This window comes from Engraulis encrasicolus, chromosome 16 (assembly GCF_034702125.1).
Source record: "Engraulis encrasicolus isolate BLACKSEA-1 chromosome 16, IST_EnEncr_1.0, whole genome shotgun sequence".
Taxonomy (NCBI): domain Eukaryota; kingdom Metazoa; phylum Chordata; class Actinopteri; order Clupeiformes; family Engraulidae; genus Engraulis; species Engraulis encrasicolus.
The window spans coordinates 900,228-921,802 of record NC_085872.1 but is presented as its reverse complement, the minus strand read 5'-3'; the positions used below and the strand labels follow the sequence as shown (position 1 = coordinate 921,802).

General features: G+C 41.3%; 1 protein-coding gene across 5 annotated transcripts in view; it reads left to right on the top strand.

The window, feature by feature from the left end:
- The window catches only part of znf827 (zinc finger protein 827), an 81,361-nt gene that overhangs the window by 45,987 nt on the left and 13,799 nt on the right, over positions 1–21,575 (top strand). For 2 of the 5 annotated variants that reach the window (XM_063218210.1, XM_063218214.1), the window contains exons 6-11: positions 5,652–5,888; positions 7,157–7,211; positions 7,353–7,450; positions 17,562–17,699; positions 19,602–19,776; positions 20,049–20,215. In XM_063218210.1, the coding sequence (XP_063074280.1) occupies positions 5,652–5,888; positions 7,157–7,211; positions 7,353–7,450; positions 17,562–17,699; positions 19,602–19,776; positions 20,049–20,215 (870 nt within the window). The remainder of the gene's footprint in view (positions 1–5,651; positions 5,889–7,156; positions 7,212–7,352; positions 7,451–17,561; positions 17,700–19,601; positions 19,777–20,048; positions 20,216–21,575) is intronic. The other 3 variants (XM_063218211.1, XM_063218212.1, XM_063218213.1) reach the window with 3 other exon arrangements.

Below are 21,575 nucleotides of genomic sequence, written 5' to 3'. Positions count from 1 at the left end.
AAAAATATAGACAATAGAGATATAAAATGTAAAATATATTTATATCACATATCAGTGATGATTTGTGGGATAGAAACTGTCCTTCAGTCTTGTAGTGCGGGTATGCAGAGTCCTAAAGTATCTGCCAGATGGTTGCATGGTGAAGAGCCTGTGACCAGGGTGTGAGTGATCTCTAAGGATGTTTATTGCTCTGTTTGTGCCACGTGTATGGTGGATCTCCTCAAGTGTAGGTTGTTGGCAACCAGTGATTCTCTGTGCCGTTTTAATTATTCGCTATAATATCATCTTGTTGTCGTACGTACAGCTGGTGTACTAAAATGTAATGTTGTACGTAATCACTGATTCAACGGTACACCGGTAGAAATTGGTGAGTAGATCTCGTTGTAACTGGGCCTTCGTTAATGTCAGCAGGAAGTATTGCCTTTGGCCCCCTCTTTTCGCCATTACCGAGGTGTTGGTCGTCCATGACAGGGCCTGGCTGATGTGCACTGCCAGGAGTCTGAAACTCTGCACCATCTCCACTGACTCCCCTCCGATGCTGATGGGTTGGTTGTGGTGGTCGCCCTGGCCACATCATTGTTCGACTCTACCGTCAACACAACAGTGTTGGAAGTTCAGAAGATGGCCCCTCTGTGTTTGCGTACCTTGTGTCTCTGCTCTACTATGGGCAAAATTGACATAATATTCGCATTTGTACACGGAAAGTGGTATGGCAACGCATTTGTGCATGGAAAGTGCATGTGTATCCTGCATCAAGCATGTCCCCAGGCTAAGGTTATAGGAATCCACCTCTGCTTCTGCTAACACCAACACCTGATTTTCCAACCTATCACTTTTTCACAGAAATTCAGAGGAAATTGATTATCTGTTTATTTTATTCATTTTCGCCCAACTCTCCCATTCCTTTGCACTCTTCCCCTTATACGTTGTTCTTTTCCACTTTTATCTCCTTCAGTCTCCCACAAGGTTTCAGCAGGCAGTTTAGGGCCCATTCCTTTACATGTTGCTAAGTCAATACCTTGTTCCATCCTACATGGTCCGCTGCCAAAACAAACCAATCAATGAGATTTTGGGTCCTCTGCCTGGCCACAGAGTGAGCCTCTAGCACACTCTGTGTGTGAACAGTATAGAGACTGATATCTCTGTTTTTTACACATGTATATCATATCAGTAATGTGAATTAACCATAGAGTGTGTCAGTAAGTGTTGTAAAATATTTAAGTGTGGTGCAATCAAGGGCTCCTGCTGCTGCCGGCCATGACCATACGGTCATGCATGAGCATGCCAGCCTGGAGCCCAAATGAATGTGGAGAGCAGAGAGAGAGCATACTGATGGGAGGCCTTTTATAGGCCACCCAATCAGCATCCCTCAGATGTCCCTGTCACCTTGGCCCAAGCTCCACCTAAAGGCTGGAGAAGAAAAGAACAACAACCCACCGACATAACTGGGCATGACACTGAACTAAAACACTGAGCCAAATACACACTACCTTCCCTTCTAAAAAAAACGGTCCTCAGTGTTTGGGAGCATTGTCAGAACATTAGGAAACTTTTTTTTTAGAGAAGGACAATACTCCAGCCACTCAGCTTGCCAATCAAGCTGTGGATGGAGGACCAGGCACCAGATCAATACCCTGACATGGTCAGCCCAAACTCCAGGCCCGAACCCCCTTGAAAACCTCTGGAATGTGATCAAGAGGAAGCTAGATGGTCACAAGCCACCAACCCAAGCTCAGCAGCTTAAATTCTTGCACCAGGCCTGGAATAAAGTCATTCAATAACAATGTGAAGGACTAATGGAACGCATACCAAAACGCATGAAAGCAGTGACTACAAATCCGGCTTATTCCACCAAATATTGATTTCTGAACTCTTCCTAAGTTAATACATTACTATTATGTTGTTTTAAAGTTAATATCAACTTGTTTTCTTTGCCTTGTTGGAGATTTGGAAACATTGCATCTTATGTGTTATTTTGACAGATATATGATCTGCAAATATATGATCTAAATGACAATATTTACTTTCGAAATTCGGAGGAAATGTTGTCGGTAGTTTATAGAATGAAATGACAATGTTTGTTTTACTCAAATACATACCTATCCATAGCAAACTCAGAAAAACGTAACATTTCGAAGTGGTGTCTCAATGTTTGCCGCAGCTGTATATTATTTTAAAGTTAATTTCCCGATTTTCTTTTTGATAACGTGTCTCTCTCTGTTAGAATACCGTACATCTACCATTAAAATTACAGACTGATTATGGCTTTATTAGAATAAAATCAGCAAGCGTTAAAATACTTGCCACTAATGTACAGATTTACGTAAAGGATATCGCTCGACGAAAAGGTCCCTGTCGTGGAAATTCTCCTTGTTTGCAGTGATCCATTGTGGCCTATCCATTCAGGACTTAAAAAGTAAAACTTTGACCAAAAAACTGGTAACCACTGTAATTGAGACAGCAAAGGATTCCAGTGCTCTCTCTTCTTGGTTCCAACAGTCTGGCAGCTGCATTTTGAAATAGTTGTAATACTGTTGTGTACATTAGTCAAGAAACGCACGGATTCTGAATGCAGTTTCTTTATTAAGTAGTTATGAATTAGATTTGGTGGTATGGCTCGGTTCAGAGGAGTCCTCTGAATTTCCATGAGCACAAATGAAAGCAGAGATAACGGGGACAACAGCAGCATAGGGACTGCTCACCCAATTTAAGATTAGGAGAGCAAACATTTCCCCATGAACAGAGCAAGCAGCAACACAACGGGTAGGCTATGTCATGTCATACACAAGAAGGTGGTACATCGGTGGGTTGCGAAGAGCCGAGCAGCCAGAGTTGGGAAGAAACAGAAAACTTTTGAAAAGGCACCAAATTTCAAACTGACTAATCTGGAGCGAAGAGAGTTGCCTGGCCAGATTTAACATTGCCGCAAGATTCTATTTAAATTGGAACAGGAGATATCAAAACAAAGGGACTTACAGTAATCCAGCCTGGATGTGACGAGGTCATGGCTGAATGTGTCTTAAGTATTTATGCGATAGAAAAGACTTAAATTGAACAAGCATACTCTATTTGATGAATTTGGTCATGTCTAATATGGTTAGTAACTCCCAGAAGTGCGTGCATTTGTGTGCGTTTGTGTGCGCGCGCGTGCGCGTGTGTGTGGGGAGGGCATACTAACTGTATGCCGGGAGGGGTCAGCCATAGATTATGAACATGGGAATGAGGCCAGTCACAGGCAGATATGGCATTTGACAGCTCATGTGACACATGCTCGCAAACAAAGGAAGACTCGTGAAATGGAAAGCACTTTGTGTGCATTTGTTTAGCCCTTGGTATAAATTTGTCAGAGATGAGCAATAAAAAGTGATTGTGCATTTAGCTATGCCTATATATGTTAAATTACTGTGTAGACAAAAGTGTGCTTTGAGATGTAGAGAGAGAGACTAGTGTGTCCTCTTCCTGACCTCAGTCCACTCTCAGGCTCCAGCCACCTTATTAAGGGATTACAGAACTGCTAGCTGTAAGCGTGTTCCCGCCTGGTATCGACTCCACCAGCCTACAACACCTGGACACAAACCACACAGATTTACACACATGTACTCTTCAGATACAACACACACACACACACACACACACACACACACACACACACACACATGTACACTCACACATGTACACTCACACACAGTCTTAATGTAGGTCAGATCCAGTCAGCAGTAATGTGGCAGACTCCACCCAGTAACGCCTGGCATAATTCAGGGGTTTGGGGTCATCATCAGGCTAACCACTCCTATGTGTTTCTCTCTCTCTCTCTCTCTACACACACACACACACACACACACACACACACACACACACACACACACACACACACACACACACACACACACACACACACACACACACACACACACACTGTACATTATGTCTGCAGTACTGTGTGGGTTTGGTCTCTAGTGTGACTGCCCCCCTCCTCCTGCTTGTGACAGACAGATGCCACCCCCCGCTGACAGGCTCTCCACCTCTCCTAACCCCTAAAGCAATCAGACAGAGAAGCGACCAGGGCAGCGACTTACTGCAACTGCTGAAGAATTTACAAAAGGCTTTTCCCACCCCTCGAAGCAGACTTTTTTTTCTCTAAATGAGGAGTTGAATGGAAGACTGACTTTATAAAACTGGACCGAGATGAGTCAAACATGACCTCAGCAGTGTCCTTGGTGTTATGTTTCCATGCAGAGGGCATCTCTTTCTTTTCCTCTTTTCCTTTCTTGCTTCACTTCCTGCTAGCTTACTTTGTGCCGGCTTCTGTCATTTTATTGGGGTACATGTAATGTATGTCTGGGATTTGCGTTTGTCTGCTTTGCTTAATGTCACAGTATCAGTTATGTCATGGGCTAATAGCATATGGCGTATTTGCTTTCATGCCTCACTTGACAAAAAAAATGGCCATGGGGCAAGGCAATACATTTTGTCAATTGCTTTAGTTCTTTACTTATCGATGGCCTACATGTCAAGTGTTTTATTCTGTCAAAAAAAAATTGTGAGGGAGAGATGGGGTAGGGTTGGACTCGAACAGGGGTCCCCGTGGGCATGTACTGTAAGTCCAAATGTGAGGGGCTTAGCTGTCCGGTCTATTCGCACGGTATCAACTGCTCTGTCATTTCACACTTTTAGGTCTGTTCTGATGCGCAATTTATTAGTATCTGTAAAATAGCCACAAACCCACCAATTATTTCACGCGTAAAAAAGATAATTTAACTGACGCGGATCAGATGTTGCTGTCCGCCATGCTGATTGTACGGAGTGAACAATATTGAAGTGTCCATCACCAGAAGCCCTCGACTAAACGAAAAACCATTACTGCTCATGCAGTATGTATAGCTGTAGAGCCTTATATGGGATTTAGCTATGGTGAGCTCATTCACAATGGATATTTCATGATCTCATAAACTCATACAATGATTTTACAGAACTTTTAAAGAAACAGATCAATTCTGATAATTTCAGTAGATTAGAGTGCCTGTCTTAATCCCGATAATCTTCCTACCTGTACCTGTTTGTAATGAATAATTAGTTCCTCAAAATCTTTGTTTCTGAGTGACACAGCCTTTTATTGGGGTATTCATGTTGCCATTCCATATAGGCCTAGTTCATTTTAAAATGTTCTTATTTCTGTTTAGATTATGATTAGATTCTTATTTTTTTAGCATTATCCAACTATTACATAATTTTGTTGGCCCTGCCCCAACTTTGTTACATGGGTAATTTGTCACATGGGTTTGTTACATGGGTCAAATTTTAAATGAACACATATTTCCCTCAAAACAATAGGTTTTCTTGTGTTGACTTTGCGCTATTCTCCATCTTGTGTATGGATTGAATGTTTTCAAAATGGCAGCATTTTGTTTTTATCAAGTGGCCCAACTATTTTGATATCCGTTTTGTATGGGTACTTTTGTGGTTTGTTATTATGGAAGAGATGGTCGAATTTGACATTGCCTCGTCAATGCAGTTCACAGGGCTCAGCAGAAACAGTAGACCTTGAGATACCAAATCTATGTATAGTATTTCCTTTTGTATGCAATGTGAATTATATGCAACACAAATAATACTGTGCCATTTCTGTGTATGTGAACAATTTTGTCTTTTAGAGAACAACAAGGAGGCATGTTCCCAAAAGGTGTCCGTCAAGGTAGAACCTATGGAAGTAGATCCACCCTGTGATCCAGCGCCCCTCCCGTCTCACTTGGGGTTCAGCACTTTAGGAACATGTGAGAAAAGTGAAGCGGTGGCAACTCTCCCAGAGACATCGCCTCACCCTCCGAAGGATCTTTTCTCCCAGGACATATCTGTCAAGATGGCTTCTGAGCTCCTCTTCAAATTGTCAGGTATCTCAAACCATCCACCTGATGAGAAGTTAAAGGAAACATACATGTGCCAGTATTTTCCATCATTGTCACACCAAAAGACCACCCTATGTCTCCCTGTGTAAGGTTGAATGTATTTATTTATTTATTTATTTATTTTTCTAAATTAGTAGCATTCCACAGGAAATATGGGCATTTTGAGAATTTGTTAGAATTAGTGGCAAAATAGCTTACATGTAGCATCTACTCTATGCTCCCAATTACTAGTGCAGAGCCCGTCTTGTGACCCTGATGGCTTTGTAACGGTGCTTTTGATACTTCTGTGACCAACATCTTGGCAATTTCAAGGCAGCCACACCCCTCTTGAAGACTTCAAAATTGTTTATAGACTTTTCCGAGTTTGTTAGATCTACATCTAATTATACACACCTGATATATTGGGCTCCTTAGATCACACCCTCTTTTTTATTTTTTTCAATCACCTGGAATGCATAAATCCATGCTAGGTTTTCATGTTGATGCAGGTTGTTCTTGGAAAATATGCATAAAATGGATGACGTGGTTAAAAAACCTTGTTTGCCTAATAATTCTGCAAACAGTGTATATGCCAGCCTGTTAATGTCTTGGTGGAGGCAACTCTGTCTCTGTGCTGCCATTCTAGAGCCTCCACCTCGCTTTGAACTTCATCGAACTGGTCAGTCACCCTGTTGAGCCAGCCGTTATCCCTTTTGCAACACATGCATAACATACAGTACAGTAGTATGCAAGACACACAACACTGTATTTCAAATAGTCATTAAGTAATAGAGAGCTGAGAGAGAGAGGGAGAGAGAGACTGCACATCTCACTCATGCGACTTCCTGTTGAAGGGCGTACAGTATGCGTGTATTTCCACCTTCTTGCTCTGAGTCGCTCTAGCTCAAGCACCCTTGGCTGCACATGCCATCTCTTCAGCTCCTCTGTTCCAAATCGCCATGGAAACACACAGAGATCTTCCGCCTTCGGCACAATGTCAGTGGCTTCACAGAGTACTGTGTAGCGTGATTAGAGATCATCATAATGCATAGTATGTAACACTGCTCAAAATTAGACCCATACCTGCATCTGGATTAACTATTATCTAGTATGGTCTAATTCTGCTCATTTCACAGATTATTTGTCCAAATCATAGACATGTACAGTAACAATCAAGATTCCATAGGCTATTTTGTGTTTCGTATGAGATTATCTACTCACCCCACAGGTATCACTCTAATTGATGGCATTCATCTGTTTGCTCTGTTCACCAGAAAAGGTCAGCAAAGCCAACAGTAGCAAGAGCAGTACCACAACAACTATCAACAGGTGAGGCAATGATTGTTCCGATTGTTCAATTGGAATATTCCTTTGGTATCTTTTTGCTTTTTTGGTATGCTTATTTTGCTGAATTTATTGGTATTTTTTGGTATGCTTATTTTGCTGTGTTGGTTTATACCGACCTTGTAGCCCCTTTCTGGATGACCACTTCAGACAATCACCCTACAATACTTGCTCGAAGAGCTCATCGCCTGCTGGGGCCAGCTGTTCAGCACAGGCCCAAATAGGTAAGCATGCACGGGCATGTGCAAACAGCCATTTGAAGTACATAGATATTCAATTTTATTTTCTTTGCTAGTTGCGATCAAATATTGGGTCATAGCTCTATCATCCTCTCCAGGTCCTTTCACACTTTCTTTGTAAATCACATACAGTCCCAGGAAAAAGTTTGTACACCCTTTGAAATTTCTTACCTTTCTGTCAAAATTGGTCATAAATCATGGTCTGATCTTCCCGGAAATCGCAAGAAGGAACAACCAGAGTCTGCTTTAATTAATTCAACCCAAACATTTACAAGTTTTCATATTTTCATTGGCCATAAGATGTAAACATTCACAGGACAGCAAGGCATAAGTAAGTACACCCTTGCATTCAATAGGTTTTAACCCTAAGTTAGTTGCAACAACCTCAACCAGATGTTTCCTGTAGTTGCAGATCAGATGACAAGACCAGAAACAATCTGGATGTATCTGGTCTCCCTCTTCTTAAGAAAACTGCCTCTCGTCAGCATGGTTTGTAGGATGTCTGCAGTGCATAGCTTTCTTGACTTCATGCCATATAATCTCAATTGTTTTTTGTCAGGGCTTTGACTGGCCTATTCCAGAATGTGTATTTCATTATTATGAAGCCATTCTAAAGTCGATTTGCTTCTAAAGTATGGGTTGTTGTCACATTTCAGCACCCATCCTCTTGTGTGCTTCAACTGCGACAGACTACCTCACTTTTTTTCTCTGAAGTATCTCAATAAACTTCTGAGATCATTGTTCCACTGCTGATAGCAAACTGACAAGGGCCTGAGGCAGCAAGGTAGCCGCATATAATGATGATCCCGCCACCATATTCAAAGGTGGAGATGATATTTTGGTGAAGGTGTGGTTCTCCAGTTCTCCTCCAAACATGACATTGTGTGTTCCCCTGAACAATTCAACTTTGGTTTCAACGTTGGTCTACAGAATATTTTGCAGTAATTCTATGAAGCATATAAATGCTTTTTCGCAAACCTCAAAGGTGCAGCAATATTTTTTTGGACAGAAACCCCATTCATTTTAGATTGGCAGAATGAATCCCATTTTTAGCTATTCTTGGTTACATCTCCTCTTCTGAGTATGGTGGCGGGAGCATCATTATATGCGGCTACCTTGCTGCCTCAGGCCCTTGACAGTTTGCTATTATCAGTGGAACAATGAACTCAAGTTTATTGTGATATCTTACAGAAAAAAAACGTGAGGAAGTCTGTCACACAGTTGAAGCACACAAGAGTATGGGTCCTGAAATGTGACAACAACCCATACTTTAGAAGCAAATCGACTTTAGAATGGCTTCATAATAATGAAATACACATTCTGAAAAAGCCCTGACAAAAAACAATTGAGATTAAATTGCATGAAGTCAAGAAAGCTATGCACTCCAGACATCCCACAAACCTTGCTGACGAGAGGCAGTTCTCTAAAGAAGAGGGAGACAAGATACAAACAGATTGTTTTGTTAATCTGATCTGCAACTACAGGACAAGTCTGGTTGATGATATTGCAACTAACTGAGGGTTAAAACCTACTTAATGCAAGGGTGTACTTACTTATGCCCTGCTCTCCTGTGAACATTATGGCCTTATGACCAATAAAAATATGATAACATGTAAATGTTTGGGTGGAATTAATTAAAGCAGACTCTGATTGTTCCCTCTTGAGATTTCCGGGAAGATCCGACCATGTTTTATGATCAATTTTGACAAAAATGTAAGAAATTTCAAAGGGTGTACAAACTTTTTCCTGGGACTGTATACACACGGAGGTGGTGAAAGAAGAGCCCTTTGGTACATTGTGTGTGTGCGTGTGTGTTTGTGTGTGTGCGCGAGCATGTGTGTGTGTGCGCACGCGCACACTTGTGTTCATTGGTACTGTATAGTTTGTTTTGTGCCAGTTTTCAGTGTTTTCTTCAGCTTGTGTGAATGTGTGTGCGCTTGCATTTTGCTGCCTTTATCATCTTCTCTTGTCCTGGGTCAACCACACGGTCAGTGATTCCTCGGTTGGCCCTAATAACACCAATTAAGCCATTAACCACTTAAAAGCTCAGCCGTCCCCTCTCTAGGGCTTCAATTACCAAACCCACCCTCACTCCCACAGCTGAAGTCATGACTTCTGGTTTATGTGACCCTGACTGACCTCTGCTGGTACAAAAAGTCAAGTCTGTTGTCTACTGCAAGACCAATACAAAATCAGCTGACTCTTGGTAAGGAGAATGAGAGGCTGAACCTTATGAATGGATTGAAATAAATAAGGGATGGGAGAAAAAAAATCAGTTCAGTTCAGAGAAATCATGGACCGAAATGAGACAAAGGTAGTGCAATATTAACTCACTGGTCACTTTATTAGGTACACCTCTCTTATACCATGTTGGAGACTGTTTTGCCTTCAGCCTTAGCGTAATGCCCTGACTGCTTGCAACTTGCCTTAACAGTCTGCAACAGTACTCAGGTAGGCTGTGGCTTTTGACTGGCTCTGCGTTCAGAGATGCTCTTCAACAAACCGTGTTTTTTTGGGTTACTGTTGCCTTTCTATCAGCTCCAACCAGTCTGGGCTGCATTTCCCAAAAACGCTTTAGTATGTAAGTATGAGGTGCCCCCTAGGCAATAGTTCAGAAATAGGTCTCAAATCATCACTAAAAGTTATTCATACGTTCACTATTTTACTTTGCACAAGAATTTTATTTCCATGTGCCAGAACAAATATTGTATACAAGTAGGTTCTATACAATGATTGTATGTATAAACTTTAAGTGATATGGTATATTGCGTAGGGGGCACCTCATACTTAACTACTGCGTAGGCTTACCACAGAGTTTTTGGGAAATGTAGCCCTGACCAGTCTCCTCTGACTTCTGGCATCATCAACACAGAGCTGCCGCTCACTTGATATTTTCACTTTTTTGGACTATTCTCTATTAACCCTAGAGATGGTTGTGCGCAAATATCCCATTAGATCAGCAGTGTCTGAAATGGTCAAACCAACAGCCATGCTACTTTCAAAATCAATCAAATCACCGTCCTCCCCCATTCTGATGCTCGATTTGAACTGCTGCATATTGTCTTGACCATGTCTACATGCCCAAATGCACTGAACTGCTGCCATGTAATTGGCTGATTCGAAATTTGTGGAAAATATGTCTCTTTGACATACTACATTCTCCATTACCAAAATGTATCAATTGTTGTCCGGTAATCACAGCAGGCTCGAGACCTAACGACTTTAACAATTTGTTGGTAGCAGAAGAAAATGTGGGAACAGGACACATCGGTTTTCAGAAAAGGAAAGAAAATAAACGCTGGGTTATAATAGAAAATAGTAAAAAAGGAGGCAGAAAAGCAAAATGAGTGTATACTAATTGGCCCAGTAGACGATCAGAAAACATTGAGGACACAATCACTATCTCCACAACAGTTGTAGGCCTACAGAATGGAGCAGACAACGACACATAGTAAACAGTTAACAACTGTGATCCAGTGTCAGCCCCACGGACACGGTGCATGTCGCTGATGGTGATGTTCAAGGCACGCCATCAGAGAATCATAGGAAGGAGCTGGATGTTGACCTTTTTGATCCAGCACAGTGGCCAGACATAATGCATGATGACACTAGGACATAGGCATAGGTAAGGGATAATTGGCGACACGGCGTGCGGATAGGAAGCGGAGTGGCCGTTACAACTTGGTGTGCATTATTTTTTCTGTTATTCACATTTGTCTGAAAGTTGTTTTGGGAATCATTTCCATGCTTTAATGGCTAAAACAAAAGTTTAGTGTAGAACTGCTTTCTTCCGCCAAAAACTGCTTCTTTTCATAACTTTCTGGCTAACTGCCGTTACTAATTCTAAACTGGAGGTTGCTATGGGCAAGACCCAGTCGTTAGTTCTATCGCATTTGGTTGTCAAGTCTAAGACCCAGTCGTTGGTTCTATTGCATTTGGTTGTCAAGTCAGTCGGCCCAATCTTCTACGCACGTCCTTACGCACATCTGTGTTCGATAGAGAGGCGTGTGTCTGACTTCCTCACTAGCTGCTGCAGTTGGCATGATTCTTACAAATTTACAGATAGCAATAGAGTAAAAAATACCCTGCACATCTTGTCAGAGTTCTAAGCATCCGCCTCGCCATTTCCGCTGTCTAACCTTATTGTTATTGATCCCTTACCTTTCATAGGCTATAAGTTAACTTACTCTAACTGATAAATGATACACCACAGCAAATCACTCTCCTTTCGTGGGGAAGGGACACCAATGTGGATGGAGCGACTTGCCGCATTGGTGCGGTTATTCGGTCAGAGAAAGTGGGACTACTTCATAGAAGTGCATATAGGGAGTTAATCAACACTCCATTTAACGCATCACAATGGGAAATTCCACTCTGTCGTGGTATAATAAGGAATAAACCCCTGCAGGTGACCGATTTTAATTTCCCTAAAACGGATGGCCGCCGTTCCACACCAGCAGACTACACCAGGAATGTCGCCCTATGTGTAGGCTACTTCGCCCATGGCTAGTCTACTCAAAGTTTTCCCAAACACAACGCATACAGTTTAAAGGTAGGACAATGATTACTTTTTTGAGGCATCCGTTCTGGGTGCAATGTTGCACCCGGACCCAGATTAGGGCAGAACCGGCCCCTACACACACACACACACACACACACACACACACACACACACACACACACACACACACACACACACACACACACCGCACGCCAAATGCAATGGTTATTTGTTTAAGTATATGAGTCACAGGCAGATGTTTTGTGTGATGGCCGTATGACTCACCATTAGACTGTTTGTGGTTGGGAGAGTGGGTGTTATGAGTGGCCAAGCAGTATTTGGATTGCATTCTAGAAAGGCAGCCTGGACTTGAGTGTGGTGGTCAAACTCCCACTGCAGATTTAATTACAGCTCCCTGCGTGCTTCAGTCTCAGGTACAATCCCATACTAGGGGCAAGCATACTATTGTTATCCGATCATTGAATTTTACTATTAGGGGCCAAACAGCAACGCTGGCGTAGGCCCCTTACGTGTTACTAGTTTTTCTTATTCAACATTCAACTTTCTTCTCCGTATGCAGTGCCTATGACCGCTCATAGAACCGTACCTAGGGTCCGCAGCTTCAACCCTCTAATGCAGTGGTTCTCAACTGGAACAGTCTTGGGACCCACCATTTTCCACTCTCATTCTGTCGCGACCCAATTTTTTTAGCGTTCAAGTCAATTCAATGCAATTCTCAAAATGTAACCAAGACTCGAATGACTGGTGGCACGCTATCTATCTCACATAAACATTCAGATTGTATCTATGGCGACAGATGACACGGAGTTCACTAGCCTATCAACATAAAAGTTGTAAATTGTTGCAGGAAAAGTTGGATTTTTGGATTTTTTTTTTAGGATTAAAGGGACACTGTGTGAGATTTTTAGTTGTTTATTTCCAGAATTCATGCTGCCCATTCACTAATGTTGCCTTTTTCATGAATACTTACCACCAGCATCAAATTCTAAGTATTCATTATGACTGGAAAAATTGCACTTTCCATACATGAAAAGGGGGATCTTCTCCATGGTCCGCCATTTTGAATTTCCAAAAATAGCCATTTTTAGCTGCAAAAATGACTCTACTTGGACCATAGTAGAAAATATTTGTTTATTACTTAGTAAACTTTCATGCAAAGATCAAATTTGGCAATAGGCAGCCCAGTTTCAATGAGCAGCATAGTTGCAGTACCTTTTTTGACCATTTCCTGCACAGTGTCCCTTTAAGGTTTTTTTTACACCAAGGCTCCGCGACCCACCCATGACCTCTCCGCGACCCACTTTTGGGTCGCGACTCACCAGTTGAGAAACACTGCTCTAATGCCATCAGCAGGTCAAAGTTGCAGGTACATTTCTGCCTGATACTTTTTAAACCATAGGTCAGATTTTCAAAAACTTGTATGCCTGGAATCCTTGCACCAAGAGAAATGCAACGCATCCCATGACGCTATTTTCTGCTGGTATAGTTTTTTTGTGAAAATCAATAAAAATGCTACTCCACCCACACACAATTGCGATACGATTGTCACAGAGTTTTTTTGAGGGCAATCAGACTGCAGATGCTACCAAATCCTGTAGCAATTGATAGAAGTGATAGAAGCGAAGATGCCAAACGCGAAGTTAGCTCATATATACCTCGGCGACGCCTACTCCAATCACAACCAAATTTGGTTTACATTATCTCCACTATCCCCAAAGAAGGCACACAATTGGTGCAAACCGGTCACTAGGGGCTACGACAAGCAAATGTGTGTTTTGTTCAGTATCAAATATGCTCAACAAGAAGTTAGCTTTTATCTATACAGCTCTTTGATGCATCTCACAGCCACATTTTATTTGTACCTCCTCCACCTCCAAAGGGGCCACACCATACTGTGTGCAATAGGCATCTAGGGGAGCTACAATAACAAAACATGTTTTTGGCCTTTCTCTGATGGTGCGTTTTGGTTAGGCAATGTGTGGGTTTGTGTGCATCTCTGTGTGATGCTGCTGTATGTTGGCATTGCAACACATGCATGAAAGGCAAGCGTACTAAAATACACAGTTTTTTTGTGAGGATGCAATTATGCTACAACTATATTATGACTAGCATGCACAAGACCAGCAACCCCGCACAGACATACATAAATACATTTTAAAAATGTCATAACAATAAGCATTTTTTAAATGTATACAATGTTTATTGGCCTTTGATTGACCAATTACAGCATTTCTGCTGATTTTTAAGTATATCTTTTCATGGGACAAAATTACAGTAATTTCACCTTGACACATATTTGTGACATTTTTCTTGGTTGGTTTGTTGTTACTGTTGCTAAAAATGAAAGCCATATTTTCACGTACTGGTTTGTTTTAGGGACGTTTGGTTACTACCCCAGAGAGAATGTTTTTCTCCTACCGAAGAGGTAGCGAATGGGTTAAGTGTTGTAGCCAATTAGAAATGGACATGGTAGGGAAAATAAATTGTTGTTTCGTGGCTATTGTTTTATCTCCTCATGCTGACTGAAGCTTGGTGGATAATGTTGTTGTGTTATTAATGGTCTTTTTGGAACCATGAAACCATATAAACTGATCTTTATTAGTGGACAAACCAACAAAATCAGTAAGGGATCAAATTTCTCTCATTGTGTGTTTATGTGTATATATTTCCAGCTTTATACAAGTTCAAAATTTTTGATCTTCTGAGGGATCCCATCCCAAATTCTCAGACATTAATAACACAGAGAAGAAACAAGCATAGTCAAGTGTCTTCCAAAGTTAGTATATAGTATCAAATAGTGATTTCCGAGCCTTACCACAGGAACAAAAAACGTTTCTGCAACACTCTTTTGGCATCAACCTGTATATTATCCCTGTTTCCAGTTTGTAGCTATGGCCTACGCTTTCTTTGGAAGCAGTGAGCCAAACACTGCACACCTCTCTACAGCACCCCTGATGGTAAGGACCCCAATATGCACCAATATGACTGGAAAAGTGTGTCTTGTGCTCGTGCAGCCATACTGTGTATGTAGTATGCTAGATCCCTAACAGCAGTTAGCAGCTCTTACTCCCCTCCTCTATTTATGCCCAAGCATACAACAACCACTGAGCACCTGAGTTGTTAGGATCCTGTTCAGGTTTGGGTCTTGTTCCAGACAAGAAAGTGCAATACCATGTTGCCCTTCATTTCTACACTAAGCTTCTATGAAATCCTCTCCAAAATCCCAAAACGGTGTTGAACCCACCCGCCCTCTTCCTCTTGTGCTCCCGTACCTGCTTTGTACTTCCTAGTCTCCTGCTATTGCTCTGTCTGCCATATCGAACCCCTTCATCAGGATGTTTGACAGCTGGCCACAACTATAAAGGGAAATTGAAGAATTTTGTGCTACACAACTGGAAGATATTGAAAAACATGGATAATATTTAGCCATTAGGTTATTCTTATCTCAGAAAGTGTTACAGGTTCAGTGTTTTCTTCTACTATCAGGCTTGAATAATAGTCATACACACAGGCTATTAAATGTTTGAATAATGTGTCAAAATAGGCCTACGTTACGTCACTATGCAGTATCTTGTCGTCGTCGTTAGAGCAGGGGAAAAAGTTCAGGCTCAGGATTTTTTTTCACCATCACCCCGATAGTGTAAAACCTTGATCCGTGATATCATGCTCATGGGTAATTGGGCTAGTCATTATTAATGTCAGCCAGCCAGGTGTCTTATTCTGACTGTGTTGTCTTCATGTATCCAACACAGTGTTGCATGAAGGGTCAGTGGTACATTGCTGGTACATCTTCAAAAATATATGGTTGACAAATGCCATTGGGAGGCAACCATGGCACATTATACAGTCTCATTCACTGAACATTTATGCTTTCATCTCTCTCTCTCTCTCTCTCTCTCTCTCTCTCTCTCTCTCTCTCTCTCTCTCTCTCTCTCTCTCTCTCTCTCTCTCTCTCTCTCTCTCTCTCTCTCCCCCCCTCTCCCTCTCTTTGTTACCATCTAGGGTAAACCATTGTATTAAGAACTAGCCCTGCATTTTAATTCACGTTGTGCTGCTTGTACATTTATCAGCAGGTTAAAGGACTGCTTCGGCCATTTTCAACATGCAACTGTATTGCCCAAGCTATCCTTGACTTGTCATTATAGAAAATGTTTTTTGGTCCAACCCTGAGTGCGCTGAGATAACCTGGAAAGTTAACCCATGGGGGGGGGGGGATTTTAACTGTGTGTTAAACATTGTAACATCCAACTATTACCCCAAAGATATGCAACATCAGTAGACACCAGACACCAGTAGACAACCTGAGCACAGCACCATAGCGTGTATGAGTGAAGTGGTTAAATCAGTGTGTTGGTGCAAGTAGGCACATGCTGATTTGTTTACAGTGCTGTCTTCTGACCAGGTTGATATTGAACAAATTTTTATATGTATGTGACTTGATTTGTCTGCCCAAAGTTGTAAACTTAGTAGAGTTACAGGTATCTGGAATATGTTAAGATGTTTAAATTCTGCCTACACAGATCCAGTCCTGGTTGGACCAAAATGTATGTGTCTTCTGTATGTAGAGTGGTAGTAATAAATATTTGATCCCTTGCTGATTTTGTTGGTTTGCTGTAGCTTGGCAACTGTGAGCAATGGTGACCTGAAATGTTACCATTTTTTTCTTTAGTGATCGAGGTCTTCGCTGCCTTGTGATCCTTGCTTAGCTCCCCCCAGTGCAGTTCTGGCATGATTTCTCACTGCTGTGATGATTATCGAATCCCCACAAGGTCAAATCTCGCATGGAACCCCAGACTTGCACCAACAGTTTCCTTCTTAATACCTTAATACCTAGTTTCATGCTTGTGGTTTTGTAGCCCATTTCAGCCTTGTTGAGGTTAAAAATCTTGTCCCTGACACTCTTTGGTCTTTGACATTTGGAATCTGATTGATTGACTAATTCAATGGACTGATTCTACTGATTCTAAGTGTCTTTTATATTATGCAGGTGACTTGTTTACAGACGTTTTTAATTCAGATGACAAGTTGATTGCAAGTGCCAAACTGGATGGGAGCAGAACGGTTATCAGGGGACCAATTTCCCTCCATGAAATACAAATGAATATATATCGTTTTATTTTTTTCAGAATTTTCTTTTTGTTATTTTGTCTCTCCATATTACATTAAAATTCTAGACTGATCATGTCTTTATTAGTGGGCAAATTAACAAAATCAGCAAGGGATCAAATACTACTACCACTGTACGTACGTCAATGGTAGCTTGACAAATATAGCTGCATGCTGAAGTTCCTTAACTCTTGCTCTTTCTCTCCCTCTCTCCTTGTAGGAAAATACAATATCATCCATCTCTCTCAGTGACCTCCTTATCCATCCTCTTTCCATTTTGCGTTCTCCGTTTTCTGAAGTGCTCAGCAGTGACACCAGTCTACTACATAAAAACCCTACTCTGGCCAGCCACAATGTCGTAATGTTTTTAAAGAACTATACAGATAGCATATCGTCTAGAGAAGGAGAAAAGAAGAGATACACCAGAGTTTGAGTAAAAAAAATACTGTTTGTCTGTCTCTACTGTAGACTCTGAGAAAGGGAGTGAAGAGCCAGAGAATGGTTTGGCTCAATGGAGGTTAAACGAACAACTCTACCCATGCCCAGTGTGTGGAAAAGTGTTTGGTCGCCAGCAAACTCTTTCCAGACACCTGTCTTTGCATACAGGTGAGCAGTTTCACAACGAGATTGATACAGTAAAAGATATATCTCACTCACACTCACACTCACACACACACACACACACACACACACACACACACACACACACACACACACACACACACACACACACACACACACACACACACACACACACACACACACACACACACAGGATGGATTTGTTTGTGGTTGTAAATAAATAAGGTTGAGTAGACTGGATTACCATCCCTTTAAAGAGATTAGACCTCTGATTAGTGTCTATGGGACAAGTCACAGTAATTGCAGTCGGCCTAAAGCACTTATCAAGATGATTGCAGAAAGTAAGCACCTGTTTGTTCCATGCATTGACTGGCCACAGACAACACTATCAGAGACTTGGTTAACAGTTATAATTCCTCCCTGTTAAACACTTCTTAAGCTTTGGTGAAATCTTAGTTAACACTTTCTTGAACCTTTGTTAGCCATTTCCCCATTTTTTTCATCACTTTATCATTAATAAGCATCCCCTATGATATTTTGTGTGGTGAATTCCTACTCCTTGTTTAGCATTGAAGAAGTATGTTTGGCTAGCAACTGTTACCATGCAAAACAGACAGTGAGAAATTACTGTTCATTGTCATGAAAATGTGACCAGACAAAAGTCTTTCATAACAGTCTTGGAAAGTGTAGAAATACCTCTACCGAATATCACATTCATAAAGGGCAGTGACATACAGTAAGACTAAACTTGGCTCATGCCAACAAAAGATTTCAATTGAAGGCCAGTGCCAACCAGGAGCGGCTGCAGCACAACAGATTATGGAATGTAACATCAGTTTATGGAATGTAACAATGGATTAAATTATGGAATGTAACAACATATACAATAGTTTATGGAATGTAACAACATTTTATAGAATGTAACAACAGATTCAACAGTTTATGGAATGTAACAACAGATTATGGAATGTAGCAACAGACACAACAGTTTATGGAATGTAGCAACAGATTATTGAATGTAACAACAGATACAACAGTTTATGGAATGTAACAACAGATTATGTAACAACAGATACAACAGATTATGGAATGTTCTAATAGTTCCATTCACAGTGCTGCCATTGAAACACTGTTTCATCAGCTAAATATGGGTTAGACCATCTGCTCCCCTGAGTTAATGTTTTGTTCACCAATGGCAACGGTTGCTACGAAAAGCCATATAGCTCAAATGATTAGTAACAGCAAATACATATGGATATCTGATTTCTATACCATAAAAAATTCTGGATAATTTTTTAATCCTCAACAGTCAAGTAAAGTTGTGGTGCGCACATCCAAGACGCAGGTGCAGGACAAAAAAGGTTAAAACCATGAACAAAAAGATGAATGTCCGCACACTGCCCCCGTTGCTTTGTTTTATTTTTTTTTAATCCTCCACAGGTCATGGTGGAGATGCCCTTCATCCATGCTAAACACAGAGTAGGTATTTACTGCATACAAAACATTAATAGACAGTGATTATTCGTTTGAAGTGATGAGCAAAAGCAGTGAGGGTGGCAAGTTCTTATAAAGTGAAAGTCCACTTGTAACTATGGCACAGCATACTGTGCACGCAACTAAGTGGCATTTACTTCTCACTTGTGCAAGGAGCAGCCCAACAAGCACCTCACGCGAGCAGTGCAGGGGCAGTACTATGCTCAGTCAAGTAGGAGAATAATGCTGGTTATTCCCTCCCCTCAGGAAACTCCTACAAGCTCCCTAATCAGTTGCCCATGCCTGCCCTTAAGTGTTAATGATGCATCTAATTCATCATCAACATAGGTTCAGAATGTTAAGTTAGTGGCAACAACATTAAGACGTGTCTGACGAATATGAATATTTATAATCTTTCTGTATTCTCTCTGCCTTTCTATTTGTGTGGCATAGCAGATGAGAGGAAATACAAGTGCCACTTGTGTCCGTACGCCGCAAAGTGTCGTGCCAACCTCAACCAGCATCTGACTATTCACTCGGTCAAGCTGGTGAGCACGGACACTGAACATCTTGTTGATTCAGTGACCGGGGAAAGCAATGACCGCAAAAACTGCTCTTTCTATTACAGGTACACTATGCTCTCTCTCTCTCTCTCTCTTTCTCTCTCTCTCTCTCTCTCTCTCTCTCTCTCTCTCTCTCTCTCTCTCTCTCTCTCTCTCTCTCTCTCTCTCTCTCTCTCTCTCTCTCTCTCTCTCTCTCTCTCTCTCACACTAACTCTCTAACATACACACACACACACACACACACACACGTCCCCTCTTTCCTCTCAAGCTGTCTGAAGGTACACCTCTTCCTTATGTGGGTATATGTGTGTTTCTCTCTCATGTCTGTCCACTGTAGCTGCCACGTATGTGGTTTTCAAACAGAGCTGAATGCCCAGTTTGTAAGCCACATGTCCCTGCATGTAGACAAGGAGCAGTGGATGTTCTCATTGTGCTGCAGCTCCTGTGACTATGTCTCTGTCGATGAGACTGACATCAAATCACATGTAACTGCGGAACACTCGGGTAAGAGATCCACGTGAAAAAAAATGACATGACTATGATGACTTGTCTTTTTTCACAACCTCTGGAAACCTCTGGAACATTTTCCAGGCGTGTATTTTGAGAATAAAATATACCTGTTTCAAGTGTTTTGGAGATATGCAAGTGCAGCCTTTATGACACGTTTAAAGGTGCACTAACAGAGAACCAATAGTTTTTTTTTGTAATGAGTCATTACTGGGTGAATTAACAATATCTGAGCCGCTGCTTGGTGTCCATCAGTAGAAAAACACACTTGGAAACTCTGATTTGGTGGCCCATGCTCAAATTGGGAGATGACATTAACGCATACTGTATATTAAAGGCAGCATGAAGAATTTTAAATAAAACCACTAGGTGGAGACAAAGTCTGCCTTTGTGAGGAATGGTTCAGAAATACTACACAGTATCCAAACTTTATTGTTCAACTTTTACTAATGCTTCTACTGTGTTCAGGACAGAAACTTTGCATTGTTGAAATATTCCCATTATTGCCAACATTTGTCCTAGTGCTTTATAAGGCTAAATATGCCTTCCCTTCCTTTCCACCAAGTAGAGATTTGATTGGTTTACTGTCACCGTGGGGTTTTCCTAAAAACAGAATAATATTGTGCATCAAAGATTAGGGACGGCTTATAGAGGGAGGATGGAATCAAATGATGACCTTGCTTGTTAAAGACCCAGCATGTAATAGCTTGAATAGTTTATTCACAGAATTGATGCTGCCAATTCACAACTGTAATCTTTTCCACGGATATGTACTACCATCACCAATTTTGAATTTTCATTTTACTTTGGGAATTTTCTATTTTCATACATGAATAGGTGGATTACCAGTTATGTTACCACTCATAGTAGACATATTTGGCTGCAAAACCTACTCTTGTCTTGTCAGACCAGACTGAATAATGAAAAAGGTCAAATGTCTGAATGGGCAGCATACATTTTAAAAATAGATTACTACAATTACACACAGAACATTTAAAGAGAAAATGCATATGCATGTGGGCATTGTGTGCTGAAATGCTTTCACTCTTGTGTTAACCATCTCTATCTCTCTCTCTCTCACTCACTCACACACACACACACACACACACACACACACACACACACACACACACACACACACACACACACACACACACACACACACACACACACACACACACACACACACAATGCACAGATGAATACTTACACTTTGTCCTAGGATTGGTCGAGCTGATTAGTTATAGGCTCCACAACAGTGCAGCATTTGCAGTAGCGGTCAGACATTTTGATTACAGGGAAAGAGAACCAGTCTATTGGAATATTAGATGTCCCAGAATGGTGGAACATGGTATTT